General features: G+C 41.6%; 1 protein-coding gene and 1 long non-coding RNA gene across 3 annotated transcripts in view; both read right to left on the reverse strand.

Annotated features, from left to right (window-relative positions):
* LOC113998565 overlaps positions 1 to 12181 on the reverse strand; it is a 48542-nt gene extending 36361 nt beyond the window's left edge. The window contains exons 1-3 of the long non-coding RNA XR_005564389.1: positions 11983 to 12181; positions 6943 to 10759; positions 1277 to 1404 (exon numbers count right to left, since the gene is read on the reverse strand). This is a non-coding gene — a long non-coding RNA (uncharacterized LOC113998565). The remainder of the gene's footprint in view (positions 1 to 1276; positions 1405 to 6942; positions 10760 to 11982) is intronic.
* Positions 12182 to 13262: 1081 nt separating this feature from the next.
* Positions 13263 to 14504, reverse strand: part of ANXA5 (annexin A5) — a 36901-nt gene continuing 35659 nt past the window's right edge. For both annotated transcript variants that reach the window (XM_027741359.1, XM_027741380.2), the window contains one exon: positions 13263 to 13794. In XM_027741359.1, the coding sequence (XP_027597160.1) occupies positions 13732 to 13794 (63 nt within the window). In that variant the 3' untranslated portion in view covers positions 13263 to 13731. The remainder of the gene's footprint in view (positions 13795 to 14504) is intronic.

A 14504-nucleotide genomic window follows, 5' to 3' on the forward strand; every position in this document is an offset into this window, starting at 1 on the left:
CACACAGATTAAAATAAAGAGCCAGCCAGGCCTTTTTGAAGATGTCAGACACTGATGATGGTAAAAACCCAGCTTTTTCTGTTCTTACAGTGAGAGGTTTTCCAGAATGCACATTAAATTGTTACCACCATACCTCTCACCACTTTCTCCTACTCTGCCATTACCACAATGTTACTCATTCCTTTATGTGGCATCCCTGACACTAAGACAGCTGAGAAACCCAGGGGTAGTTTATAACAGTAAAGAGTATGGAGTGCTTTGTTTTCCTCTAAGCAGTTACAAACCCATATATAAAATCCTCACAGCAGCAGGGAGAACACTGGAGAAATGGGATGGATTCCCTTTTCTTCAGTTTTAAGCTCTCCCTGTTTCCATTCTCTTTCAGAAAGCTTGGAGTCAAAACTGCCTTGAAGACAACTCAAAGCTACCATTTAAAGTGACTTTAGATGTAAATTATATAAAGACTGTGCATCATAACCCAACACAAAGGGCCAGAGATGAGAGCAGTGGAGACAGTGTGCAAATGTGAGTGCAGGATGGTACCTCACAGACCTCATCCCAGTTTTACAGCCTCATTTCCTGCTCATTTCCTACTCTTCCTTAATCAAATCTATCTGCTTATGCATTTTTAAGCAAAACACTCAGATTGTTTCACTTTTCACTAGAAACAAGCCATTTTTTTTCCGAGTATTTGCTCCCAGCCAATGAAGTGTTTTTACATTCTTATTTGTCATTGCATAATAAAGAATCCAAAGTTAGAGCTGGCTCTCCTGCCCTTCATCTGTTTCTGCTTGGAATGTAATCATGGGTTTGGGAGTAAAAGAGATTAATAGTAATTGGCACAAGCTGCAGAGAGGAAATCTTTGACTAGCAATAAGAAAAGGAAATATTTACAGCAGCAGCAGCTCAGCACTGGGACGGACTGTTCAGCAAAGCTGTAGGATATTCCTGCAGACACTCAAAACTCAGCTGGACAAGTCCCTAAACAACTGGACCTAACTTTAAAGCTAGTATTGAGTTGGACTATGACCTCCAATACAATAGTATTTCTAAATGTTTCAAAATGAGTACAAACATTGACACACACAGAGCAGTCCCACAGCTGGAAGCAACCAGGGCACACAGTTTGTAGATGGCTCTGCCATCAAACATTTTACATTTCTCTCTCCCTGCCTGAGGGCTCCATCCCCAATGAAAAGGAGCCATAAAGGGTCTGGCAGAGCAGGTCGGCTGCAGCACTGAGGGGAAATGTGAGACAAAGAGGATAAGAGTTTACCTGAGTGTGTCAAAGGAGTCCAAGGGAAAACATGAGGCAGAAGAAGGTGGATTTAGTTCATGTATATATGCTGATTTGAATCCTCACATGTCAACTTCCCTTACGACTCTCTATGTCTCGGTAAAAGCCTAATATTTTATAAAACAGAAAAGAACCACTTTAGAAAGAGCCCTGCCCAATGGAATAAGAAAAACAAATAACTCTGCAATGCACCCATGATCTGTCAGCAGGACAGGTCCTTCCTCATCATCAGGAGGGTCACACCTGGTGGGCTATTGCTGATTTTCTGTGTGCTCCAGACCGGAGACAGAAACAGTACTTCAAACAAGATGTCTAAAAGGAAATCTTCAGGGTTCCTGCTCCTTCATGAGAGACTCATTCATTCAATAGGGGGCCACAGTGCAGGTCACTGAAACAGCGACTGAAAAGCAGCTCAGGAGCACATTAGAGATGCAAGGAGCACAGACAAGAGGCATTTACTGTGCCTCTGCTTTTAAAGCTCCAGAACCTGAAGCGTTTCTGATGTTGTGTCCAACAGCCAATTTTTTTACAGAATATACTGGCAAAATGCAAAAGTTCCAGGAGTCTTTAGCCCACATGTAGCTGCAGGAAGCATTTTCCACAGGAAACAAGAGAGTCCCACATAAATCAAACAGCCAGACCTGTTTCACCGCTGTTGAGAAGAGAGATGCTCTGGGGTTCACACCTTACAGAACAAATATATCTGCACAAACAAGAAACTGAGCAAAGGTTTGCCTTCGGCTGCACAAAATTTTTAAGTACTTCAAGGTCATATAAATGAGAAATCTTCTTTCAAACAGGGATGTATCTGGTTTTCAACAAAACTGTGACTGGAGAACCCACTTGAAAGGGGGGTTCCAAGGTGTGCGTGGTACTTCAGTGGTGAGATGTGGGCAATTTTAGATGCATTTCTTCATGGCTTTTCTGCTTAATTATTCCATTTTCTGCCTTTTGGACTCTCAAATTATAATCTTGTGAACCAGCTGGTATTGAATATCTCTGCTAAAGGTCATAAAGTCATTTTGCATTTATGCCATTACCACAAGCAAGTTCTTACTGTGCAAAATGATTGCTTGAAGTCTTCTTTTACAGAGACTGTGAGCTCAGCCTTCAGTAAGTGTTAACAACTAATTAACTTGGCATTAGTTTACCATACAGTCAGGTCAAAAACATCTAAGAAGTGTCCGTTCAGATATATGCAAACTAACAAACTAATTTGCTCTGGTCTACTGAGTGCCTAATTTACCAGTTACATTCTGCTTCAGACTAATTTGAGCCAGCAACAGAGTTCTGGTTTTATTTCCATGTGACTTCTATTTGTCTCATCTAAATTGAGGGAAGAAAAAAACATCACCCTCCAACATCCAGCCCCACAAAAAAACCCCACCACTTTCTTTAAGGAATGTAAATTAAGACAGACCAAAAAAATGGCAAATAAAAAAAAGGTCTTTTCTCAAACATCAATAGAAAGAAGAAATTAAATAGCCCAAGGGTACCATGTTCTGTCTTTTTTTAACATTGTGAAAGAAAATTTCAGTTCTGTATTTCCAGGGGCTTTCTTAATATATACTGCATTAATTCATCCAAGTTTAATCACAAAATCTAATTTAATCTCGCTTATTATGCCAGCATGTTAGCATTTCACTTTCTGAGTGTTTCAGCTGGTTTTATGAAACCATCTAGAAAAACCAATACCTCCTAACATTTTTCTAACACTTCTCATTCAAAACACCATCACATTTCCTTAGTCCCCCACTGAAGCCTCCCTCTCAATTTTCTCTAGACTTATTTATTGAGCCAGGCTAAATATCTGTCACTCATTAAATCATTTTTTTTTTTTTCAAAGTTCCAGAGGGTTGTGAGCTCAAGAATATAAGTCTCTTGTGGTACCACCAGACAGCCTCATGTATTTCACTGGGACTTGTAGAGATTACTAGGGTGGAAAACATATTACAAACATCAAAACAAACAAACAAAAGACAATTTTAATTTATTGCTCCACCATATCATGTAAATGCATTAAGTTTTTTCTACCTGTTCACCAGAAAGCTTTTTACCTCTGCTCTCAAAATAATTCAACCATCAGCCAAGAAAGGCCTTACTGATTATCTGCATTTACCTTTTCAAGAACAGCCACCCTTGCATTTCATGGGATTATTTAAATGTAAATTCACCATGATGAGGGTCTCTCAGGCTAAATCATGAGGAACTGCACCTGCTACAGGCTAAATTCCTGCCCTCAGTTACTGTGAGGAAGCCACTGGTGCAGACAGCCACAGACTCACACAAATTTTAAAACTCGTCATGGCGTTTGAGATCATTTGCCTGGCTGTTCAGTGCTCTGATACCAAAAACTACCCAAAGCAGGAAGTACTGTCCCTGAACTCACAGTAGGCAAAGTAAAATAGAGGGTGCAATTCTGGGCAGAGAGGAAGGTCCCACATATCCTACAGAGCAGAGATGGCTCCAGAGTGGGAAGGACAAGGCTGGGAGACTCAGTGCAGCCCTGAAGGAGGAGCCAAGAGGCAGCCCCTTGGTGGGCCTGAGTGGAGGAGGTAGAAGGAAAGCAGCAGGTATTTTTAATTCTGGAACAAAATTCATACCCAAATGGCCACACTATCTAATGACAGAGTAATTCTAAGATAGTTTGCAAAAAGGCTTTACTGAAGTGGCCTGTTCAAGCCTCTTAGAAGCCACACATTTATCCCACACGATCCCAAGGTCCCAGCAATCTCCATGCCATTAAAAGGGTGCATAATCTTGTTAGATGGGATCTCTCAGAGTCCACACCTGAACAGGTCCCTGTGTAACACACAGTATTCATATAAGGCATCTGGTGCTCTGTCCAGCTCTGATTTCCAGCTATCAGTGCACGATTGAAATCTCCTGGGAGATCTTCTGGCAATTTCTGAAGCCTGAAAAAGTTAAGGTGCAAGATTTCTTGTTGGACCACACCTGTCTTACAGCTTCAGAGCTCACTGTCAATCCCAAATCCAAGAGAACCTTTACCCTCCGTGCAGGCAGTGACCCTGTGGTGGTGCAGGTCCCCAGAAGAGACAAGGAAGGCTCTTCTCTGCCTCTCTGCTATTTCTCCACATTAAGCACAGAGGGACTTCTACCAATCAGCAATTCCCTAAGGAAACTGTCACTATGCCAGTGCCCTGTTTTCAATACCCCCCTCTGACAATGTGAGCATGTACAGAATCTGCTGTTGGGGGATTTGAGTCTATTCAACATTCAGCAAAGATCTCTCTCCAGTTGTACTCAGCTGAGATCCATAAAGCAGAGTATCCATTTAGCTTTATCAAGTACATTACATGGAAGGAGCTAAATTACATATAATAATAAAGCCAGATGAACTGATGACAAAAGTGAGTCAACAGCTCAATTCGGCTTCATGGAGAAAAATTATCAGTTCATTGTATTTTCCAGCTCAGTAGGTTTGTTTTTTTTCTCAACTATGTATAAGTGTTGCCATTAAAATGATGGATAAGACAACAAAACTTTCCATCTTCCATATATCCAATCAGAATTCCCACGTGGCACATGACCTTCAGCAAGTCACAGGCAATGCTGGCATGCCAGGAGTCAGCAATTAACATTCCTGGAGCTCTCTGAGCATTCTGTTGTTTTAACAACACTGATGCCAGAAAAGGGGAAACTGTCACTCACTTCCTGTGTTGAACCTGGGCAAGATACTTCAGCTTTTGCTTCCACTTTCACACTCTCAAAAATGTCAAAATTCAATTTTCATTTGTGAAAGGCTGGCTCATGGGTTATGCAGATGGATAATGAACCAGCTCAAAATCTTGGCTGCATATTCCATCTGGGTTTTGGTGGGAGAGCTGACAGAGCTCTGACAGGAGCAGTGCCTTCCTGCGCATGCTCTAACTCAGATATTAAGCACACCAGCAAACCAGTACTTTTCTGAAGGATTGACAGTTGGGAATGGATGTTGTTTCTCCCTGTTGCCATCTGTGAACTTCAATAACATACCCTCTGTTACTGTGACTCATGCTAGGGAAAAAAAAGGATGAGGAAAAAAAATAAGCTTACAGAGTCTGAGACTGAAAGCAATGTTTTTAGGCCAGCCATGGAGTTCTGCAAGGTTTTCATTATATGAGCATCGAATGAGACTGAAAGGCAATCAAAAACTGCTCTGAAAGTGCCACAAAGTCTTGATTTGTTCCCAAGGAATTTGCCCACACTGCAGCTTTTAGTGGCTGACTTGACACCCTTTAATGCTAATCACATCTCTCTCCCTGTAAGCTCTTTGCCACAATGCTTTCCCCAGGACCAACAGCGTGTTTATGGAGTAAAACCCACCTCCCTTCATCTGTCCCAGTTCCCCATGCAAACCAGCAAGGAATGGTCACACTGCTCCTTGGAGTGGAGACATCAGGGAAGGAAAGAAATGTCACCAAGCCAGTGTTCCCCAGGAACACTTCAGGGCACCACAATACCCTGAATACCCTGATTGCTCTAAGGTCCAAATCAAATCATACTCCTAGAATTTAGAGAGAGATAATCCTTTACTACATATTGCTCTGTTCATTCAACTTCTTACAAATAGCTGGTCAAGCACTGACAGTATTGGAAGGGATGTTCTTTTTATATGTAAAACCTCATCTCCCAGGAAATTTTAGGGGAAAAAAGAGTGTAGTTAAGTATGTTCAAAGGTCCTTTCATGGACAAAGGCCACTTCTGAATCTGCAGAAAAGGTTTAGACTTTCCTATTACCAGAGGAGCAAAGAGCAAAATTTCTGAAAAGCAAATTGGCAAGTCACTTCTTTCTTGCCTCCCCACCTGTAACTGCTGTGAAAGCCGGTTACACTTGCACTCAGGGAATGCAGAGCCTACAGCTCCCATGGAAAAGAACATCCAGACATTTTCAAATGGAATAAATGTAACAATTACAGTCTCTCTCTGTAGAGGTCGTCAATCGATTGCAGTCGCACTCAGAGTCCCCAGAGCCTCTCTGGCAGAGTGCTCTGACCAAAGCTCAAACTGGTCCATGCCATATGTTTAATCCTAACTACTATTTCTAATATGGGACTCTCTAACAAGGTGCCTTAAAGCCTAAACCACATCCAAGTCTTCCAGTGTAGTTCTTGTGTGCTTAAATCCACCAGGACTACAAGCCAGACAGCGTAAGTACAGGTTTTGTGAAAGTTCCCCCAGCCAGTGTTACTCCTCTTACACAAGTCTCATGTGTGGCAGTTTAATGTCCCCGTTTTAAAAAGAACAACTCCTCCAATGAGGCTTGGAAAGCTCTGTGCTGGGGACTATCTGACCTTTCCCTCACTGTTGCTGGGGAAGCTGAGTTGACAAACTTGAAGAAGGGAGTTCAAAACGCAAACTGTTCAATTGTCAGGCCTTCACAAAAAGGAAATTTGTCCCGAGCAAGCAACCTGTGGAGAAAGAAGGGAACGCAGCTGGAGAGGAGGAGTTGCAGCTTTTCGCATGTATGGACAGAACTAAATGCAGCTGTTCCCATTGGTAGCTGCAAATAGAATTTAGCCTGCTCATTTCTCACCCCAATGTGGTTGGTACAGGCCAGCCCATGAGATGCTGGGCAGGTTCAGTGTTGGGCACTGAGAGCTGTGGGCACCCTGAAATGTATCAACAGGAACAAAGGGACAGACCTGCTTCTCTTATGTCAGATCTTCGCTGTCCGTCGGCTTGGCATTGCTCCAGGCAAGTGCAAGCCCGGGAAGCCTCTCCCCATCCATCATTTCCAAGACTAGGAACTGGCAGGAATCTGCTGAAAACAAAACTCCTTAAGAACACAGTCTAACAAACCATTGCAAGCACTTACTAGAAAGGTCTTGTTCACCTACACACACACACACAAACCTCATGTGAATGAATGAAATGGGAGAGGATCAGGGAAAAACAGGTGCATGTTCCAAGCTTTCCTTCATTTTTGTTGATTTGTTTTTCAAATAGGTTTAGGTGAGTCTTCAACTAAAATAGGTTGAGAAACACTGTCCTCTCTTCTCCCCTCCCCAAGGCAGGAACAGCCACATCTCCAACACTCCTTCCAGACTGTTGTCTCCTCTGAATCACTTCAGCTCAGCTCGGAATTCATCAAGGTCACTCCCCAGAGGCTATAAATTAACAACCTTATAATGCAGCACTTTCTTGTGTGGAGAAAGTCTTATAGGAATATTTTAACATTTTTAACACATTTCTTAGCAGGCAGTCAAGGGGAAGATAAATTAATTGCAAGCCAAGCATTATGAGGGGAAAAATAAAACCTGGTACCTGTCTCAGAGGGTGGGCAATTTAATCCAAGAACTGGTTGTCAGCAGCGACAGCGCTCCCTGCTACATCCCAGAAAAAGCAGCTGGGAACAGTGTGAGCTACACACTGTATCTGCTGTAAAACCCACCGAAGAACCTGTTTGCATGAACTGGTCTTTTTATCTTACCAGTGTCACTTGTAGTCACGGTCTCCATAGTGCCATGTAACAGCAGGGTCTATAATTTAATCACGTCGTGACGCACTTTTCCTTTCATTTTGTTTCCAAGCTTCCTACCTGGCAGTGTTGCTGGGGGGCCCTTCTAGTCTGAGAGCAGTAAATGACTCTCCTCTTCTCCTGGTCATGCATCAATTGCAAGTCTTCTCCCTTCTTCCCACCAGTCAACTCCCAGTCCCTGAGCAGCTCACAGGTCACAGTAACATCAGGGGTCTGCCTGCACAAGCACTGAAGCAAACTGTGAGGAGGGACCTTTCGTGTAAATGTGGCATTAACCTGAGCCATGAGTGCTGTGAGGGCTGCTTGGATCCCACCCTGCAACACAAGAGCCCAGTAAGACAGACTGAGACAAACAGCAGGAGGCTTCAGATAAATACACATCACGATCCATCAGCCTCGAGTGGAGGTGACACAGTGGGTCCTGAGCCAAGGCAAACCACAAAGTAAACAGGTTAAATAATCAGGCAATCATTTTGCCTGGGTTTTGTTTCCTGTAGCCAGAGGATGTCTTTGATGGATGGCAGTGTGTTTTTACCCACTGTAAATGGCACTACAGGGTGGTTGCTGTATTATACCCTTAAGGTTAACAGATGTTTTATACCAGCTGTGTGGGAGAATCACTGTGATGCTCTTCATGGAGCAGCAAGTTACATTACCTGGAGATAATATTTCAAAACATTTTATAGATCCTGTTAACATAAAGCATGAAGGAAAAGGAGAGGGAGTGTAGGTAAAAAAATCCCACAGGAGCAAAAAAACCAGCCTCATTCTTCCTTCCAAGTCTGTATCATCTGATACCATGTCTGTATCATCATTAAAGGAAAATTTTGGCTGTGTCCAGTAAGGAACAACCTGGGAGAGACCTGTTTCAAGTGAAGCCCACATGGGGGTCTGCATGTAATATATAATGCAAGCACTGCTGCTAAGATGGTGAATACAATAGAAGTGTAAGCTGTGACTGAACACTGGCTCACTTCTTTGTTAGCAGCAGTGGATGGCAACAGTGGAAAGTCGGTTTTAAACACTAAGCTGCCATTGCTGAAACACACCAAAAATGAATGTACTTCTTTTCCCTTTATTTTAGCATTCATAGTCACTTGGTGCCAGCACAATCATGATCTATAAACTCTTAATTTCCTCCATTCATCCTTATCATCAGAGAATTGTTTTCTGAAAGTAAACATAAAGTGCCAGAAGGATGAGCACAGATAAACAGGCAAAATAACTAATGAAGTTTTAGAGGCATCCAGAGTAAATTCCCTGATTTAATATTTCTGCATACAAAGACAAAGCAGTCAGCACGAAAGAACACAACATGTGCTGAATACACAGAGTAAGGCTTCAATGACATTTTCACTGGATTTCAGAGGCACTGTTGTGCCTTTTAGGCCTCATTATGTGCAGCTTGTAGCCTGTTATTGAAGGAGGCTTTGAGAATAGGAAGGGTACGAGGGAAGCACATTTACTGCAAAGTGTGCAGAAATAAAAAGCCAACCAGTGTAGGTGGGACTTTTTTCCTTCATAGGTGTGTGTAAAAGAAAGACCAAGACCAGGACCTCTTGTTTCACCATTGTGCTACCTACTGAAATTAAGGCTAGAAGTAGCCAAAAGTTAAAACCATGAGACTACTCTGTGGATGGAATTCTATGTGCGTATACTCTAGATCCGAGAGGATTGATGAGCCCACTTCCCACGGACACCAATGGAAGATTACTCTGGCCCTTTCCTCTTGTAGTAGCAGACTAGATTAGTGTCTTACACCATCCTTCCTCTTTCCTGCTCTCAGTTTGTTATCCCATCATACACAACTGGTTGAAATAAAAAAAAAAAATTAAAAATATCATCTTTCCTGTCCTTTCTGCTCCATTTGAGTGATGAGTTTTTCCTGCTAATTACACAGTTACTTCCTAAAATATCAGATCCTCCACAGCCTTTCCATTTCTTTACACAGTGCAGGGCAGTCATGCTGTTGCTTGAATGATATGAAATAACCTCCCAGGCTCACTAAAACATGGTAATAATTCAGGGACTGCAGGTGAGAAATCTCTGTATATGAAATAATACTGGCACAGCAAAATCTGTTCCACTAAACTCACAAGTTGTAAATGCATGAGTTTAACAAAAACAGATTTTCTAATTTTTCCTAACTGAGACTGGGGTGGAATACTGGAGGTTGGCTGTGCTCAGACTGCAGAAGGGAAATGCTTAACATTAATAAAAATGTCATGTGTGTAAACCCAGCTTCTGTTTCCAATAAAGTTCACTAGTCTCTCTCATTTCATAGTGCACAAAAAATTATATTAAAGGATCCTGAAAATATAATAACAAAAAATTCAATTGTCTGATCTGACTCATGCTTTAGGTTGAGGAAAGCCATCTGAAAGAGGTACAAAAAAACCCCAAAATGTTAAGCAAGTGATTCAAGAGAGAAGTGAAATCTTGAGCAGCACCATGACAAGGTTATTTGGAACAACAGCACCATCCCCTGCCTGCACAGCGAATGGCACAGGCACTGTCTGGAGAACGTGACTCCAGTCCCATTTGGGAAATGGGAATTCCACTCACTCTCACCCTATCCACACCCAGAGGAACTCGAGCTGTAACTACAGACACCAAAAGACTGGAAGCAAACCTCTCCACTCAGCTCTTTTTGCTGATTACAGCAAAGCTTCTTGAAGGCACGACTAGAAAAAACCCTTGTGGTTTATTTGCTTTATTTGCAGCCACTCTGTGAGGTTGCAACGTTTCTGTAGATGCTTCGTTGGACAGGGACAAAACAACCATGTGACTGAAAGCTTTACTGAGACAAAGAGATAAAGTCAGAAATGCAACATCAGGAGCAATGACCTGCAGATACCTGACAGGTGACTTACCTACAAAGTGCTTTTGAGTCACATACCTACTCCAGGCTCCGGATTCTTTTTCAGCAACATCATTTTTGATACCATAGTCTTTCTGAGGAATTTTCTTTTCATTTCAAACTTGCAAGACACAGAAAGGGTTAATTACAGAGGAGAAAGTTACTATTTCTGATGAAAGCCATCCAGGGCAGCTCCATGTTCTGCACCAGCCACCTCACCTTTCCTTGAATGCCAAATGGAGGTAGATAAAAGCCTGCCTATTACAAATGTATAGTTATGGATATATGTGGATAAGTTGGCTGATGTTTGACTTTTAGATGTATTGAACACTAAATCAAAAAGGAGTTACTGCTTAGAGCTCCTCATGCATAATATTGCCTTGTTAATAAATTATTGCTTTCAAGACAGGTTTGAGTAAATAAATGCCCACAGCAATTCCAGCTGTCAGTGTGGAAGTGCGATAAAGAAACAATAAGAAAATAGCACTTCTCAGGAATATAAATAAAGCAAAGAAACAATAAGAAAATAGCACTTCTCAGGAATATAAATAAAGCAAAGAAACAATAAGAAAATAGCACTTCTCAGGAATATAAATAAAGCAAAATCATCATTTCATATGCATCAGTAGAAAACTGAGGGAAAAATCAAGTAAAGAAGTTAACAAAGATCACTTTTTCCCCCCAATACACTATGTCTGCAATAGTGCAAAGATAAAGGTGTGATGAAAGCAAATAAAGAGTTTAATATTTCTCATGGTAAATAGTAGGTCCTAAAACACTTTCTCCTGTGGGAGGAAGAAGGACAAAGGAAGGGCAGCAGGCTCTTCAGGCAAAACAATATTTGATTTACTGAAGTTTGCTTTAAAACAGATTCTTCATGGATAGCAAGGGCTGATTTCAGTGCTCATGCTCCAATTGGCTCCTGACTTAGCAAAGAGTTTGATAGGATTTCTCAACACAAAGTTGTGCCAGAAACCAACAGAACACAGATTTTCATGAATCAAAATCAGAAGATGGAGAGGGAAAAAAACCCCAAACACACCAATGATTAACTATTGCCAAAGGAAGTAATTAATTCATTGGCAGCTGTAGCTTAAAGCTCTCTTAGGAATGTACTGTACTGGAAATACCAAATTCTGTATTCATAAAAGGGTGTGACATACTAGATACTAAAAATATTATAATTCAATAACATTCCTTCTATTTTAATTAGACTTCTTAAAGAAAGTTTAATTACTTCAAAAGGGAATTTCAAACACTTCTGCCCATTTGCATCCTAAAACTTTCTGTAGATGTCTGATATTATACTGCCCCCAACAACTTCTGTTCAGAGTTACTACTTACAAATTCTGGCAGTAATTTAGATCATTCCATTCAAGCTGCAAGCATCAGGTTTGTGACAATGTTCAACCCTTGCTGGAAGAGCTTCACCAAAATCTATAAGAGGACTGATAACAAATCACGAAGATCAGATGCTACTTTCCTAAGAATTTCAAAGGACCTGAAAGAAGCTGAAAAATTAAATACAGTGTCTAATCTCTGAAGCAGTAGAAAGCAGTGCCTTAGCAAAAATTTCTGTGCATGATTTTGCCTTGGTAAATATTAAATCACCTTAAAAAATTACTAAAAAAAAGTAATCTACAAAACCCCAAATCCATAAGTCTTAAATTAGGACAAAAAGAAGCAGGGTGGAGAAAGAATGAAAGTGAGAGTGCATGAGCAGGAAAGTGGGAGTGCATGTCTGTGACAGAATGGAAAACAAAGAAAGTTTGAGAGTGGATAAGGCCTTAGTTGACATATTTACTTCTAAAAAGAGCTTTCATATTATACATTGAAAACCAAGTACTTCAGTAGCAGGAGATCATGACAGTACTAATTCAGAATTACAATGCAAAAATTAAAAATTTACGTTTATTCAACAGGAAAGTTTTAAAGGCCTTAATAACCTGTGAAGAATCAATTTGAAAAGGACTATTAGAAAGTGCAGTTTCCACAGCTGATGTATGGGACTAACTGATAAGCTCAGTTTAGAACCAGGGTGTTCAGCCCTTATAAAGCATGAGACAGAAGCCTCTTTCTTCTCCTTCACACGTGTCAATTTAATTTTCAGCGCCAGTCACAGGTGATGAACTAAAGCAGAGAATTTAAGGCAGCCCATGTGACAGGCTGGTGCTTCTCTGAGCCTGTGCTTTGCTCCCTGCTAACCTGATGAGAGTGGTGCTGCAGCCATCCTCTTGTCATCTAAGATCCCTGAAGGACTCATCACTATCTCCCCATTTCTTCTTCACTTGCTTCCATCCCAGAAATCTTTGGCTGGTCCTACAACGCAGCATCTGCTCTACTCTGGCACTGTGCAGCAGCTTCCCTTCCTTCCCCCAGCTTTGGAGAAGAGAGAGACAAAGCAGCACAAAATGAGAATGCAATGCCCAGCAAGCACCAGTAATTTGGTTGTCCAGCTACGCTGAACAGCAGCACCACCATATACTAGGCTAGACAGGAAGATGAAGAGCTGCAAAACATCATATATGTCCTTAGAAGCCTGAAAAACAGTAGGAAATATTTACCAACAATTTGGAGCAGTGATATCATATGAAAGGGAAAATAGATTCAAAACCACATACAACTGTGATAAGAGGGGAAAAATTTATTGGTCCTTTAGATTTCCAATGATTGCTTGTATTATGTTCAGCAAACTCATTCAGACATTACATACAAAGGATATCTTTGCTTTGTTTGTCATGTTAGAACCAGCTTAACATTTGGTGGAAATGTATGCAAAAAAGGATAATCTTCAAACGATTAGTGCAATACATGATTACTTTTTCCTATTACAGCAAAAACACTTGCAAAGAACTTGGTCCTCAGCATCCATCTTCCATGAAGATGACTCTCATTTCACCAAAGGCACTTGAAACTCCTGTAAGTTGGGATGTGGGGAAGAAGGGATCACTTGGCTAACAATATGCTCATTCCTAATAAGTGCAATGCCAGTATAAATTCAAGCAGCCACAAAGCATTAAGGTATAAAAACTTAGGTAGACATGCCAACTATGGGGTGCAAAGCTGGAGTACAAGAGATCCTGGGTGTCCCCGTTACTCATCATCGCCACCACAGAGCAGCAGCAGGGCTTTCCTGTAGTCCCCAGACGTGTCTTTCTGTGAACACACAGAGCAGTCACTGTGAGTCACCAACACACACACCAGCCAAGGAGGGCCCCAGCACAGCACACCCACAGGAAATCCACAGGGATGACTCTCCACTCAGGAATGACACGAGGAAATCCTCTGCCTCTCGTACATCTACACGGACAGACTTTCAGAAACATAAAAACCTCCAAAAGCTTTACTGTGACTGAGCTGCCCGGGGTTTATTCAAATGCATTTATCTGCAGGGAGGAAGTCCAAAGCAGAAGCCTCAAGGCAGCACTAAAAGCAACACATTTGATGAGCAAAGTGCACCTTCCACGGCTTAGAAAGGCCCCAGCCCTGCTCCTGGCAATCAGGGGGAAGCTCTGATACAAAATCCACAGGACAGCTGTGTGGGCAGGACTGGCAGTGCCAAAAGCAACTCCACCCAGCCTAATCAAGGGAGCATAATGTCAGGAATGATAACAGAAAATTGTAAAAAGTAGCATTTAAAAATAAAACAAGAAGAAAATCCTAGGGGGAAAAAGCATTTTGGCTTCAACTGCGCAGCAACAGCTGGCTCTGGATTCCTCACTGGCTCTTTCCTTTCCTGCTCCTTTCTATCATTCAAAGGAGATTATGATTCAGACTGGTTCCACAGTGAAATGCTTTCCACTTGGAAATGGTGTCAAAGGTTCCACACCACAACCCAAGATTTTAACTTCAACCTCACAATAATT

Source organism: Pipra filicauda, unplaced genomic scaffold, assembly GCF_003945595.2.
Source record: "Pipra filicauda isolate LSUMZ 115617 unplaced genomic scaffold, ASM394559v2 scaffold312_size1046226_pilon, whole genome shotgun sequence".
Classification (NCBI taxonomy): Eukaryota; Metazoa; Chordata; class Aves; order Passeriformes; family Pipridae; genus Pipra; species Pipra filicauda.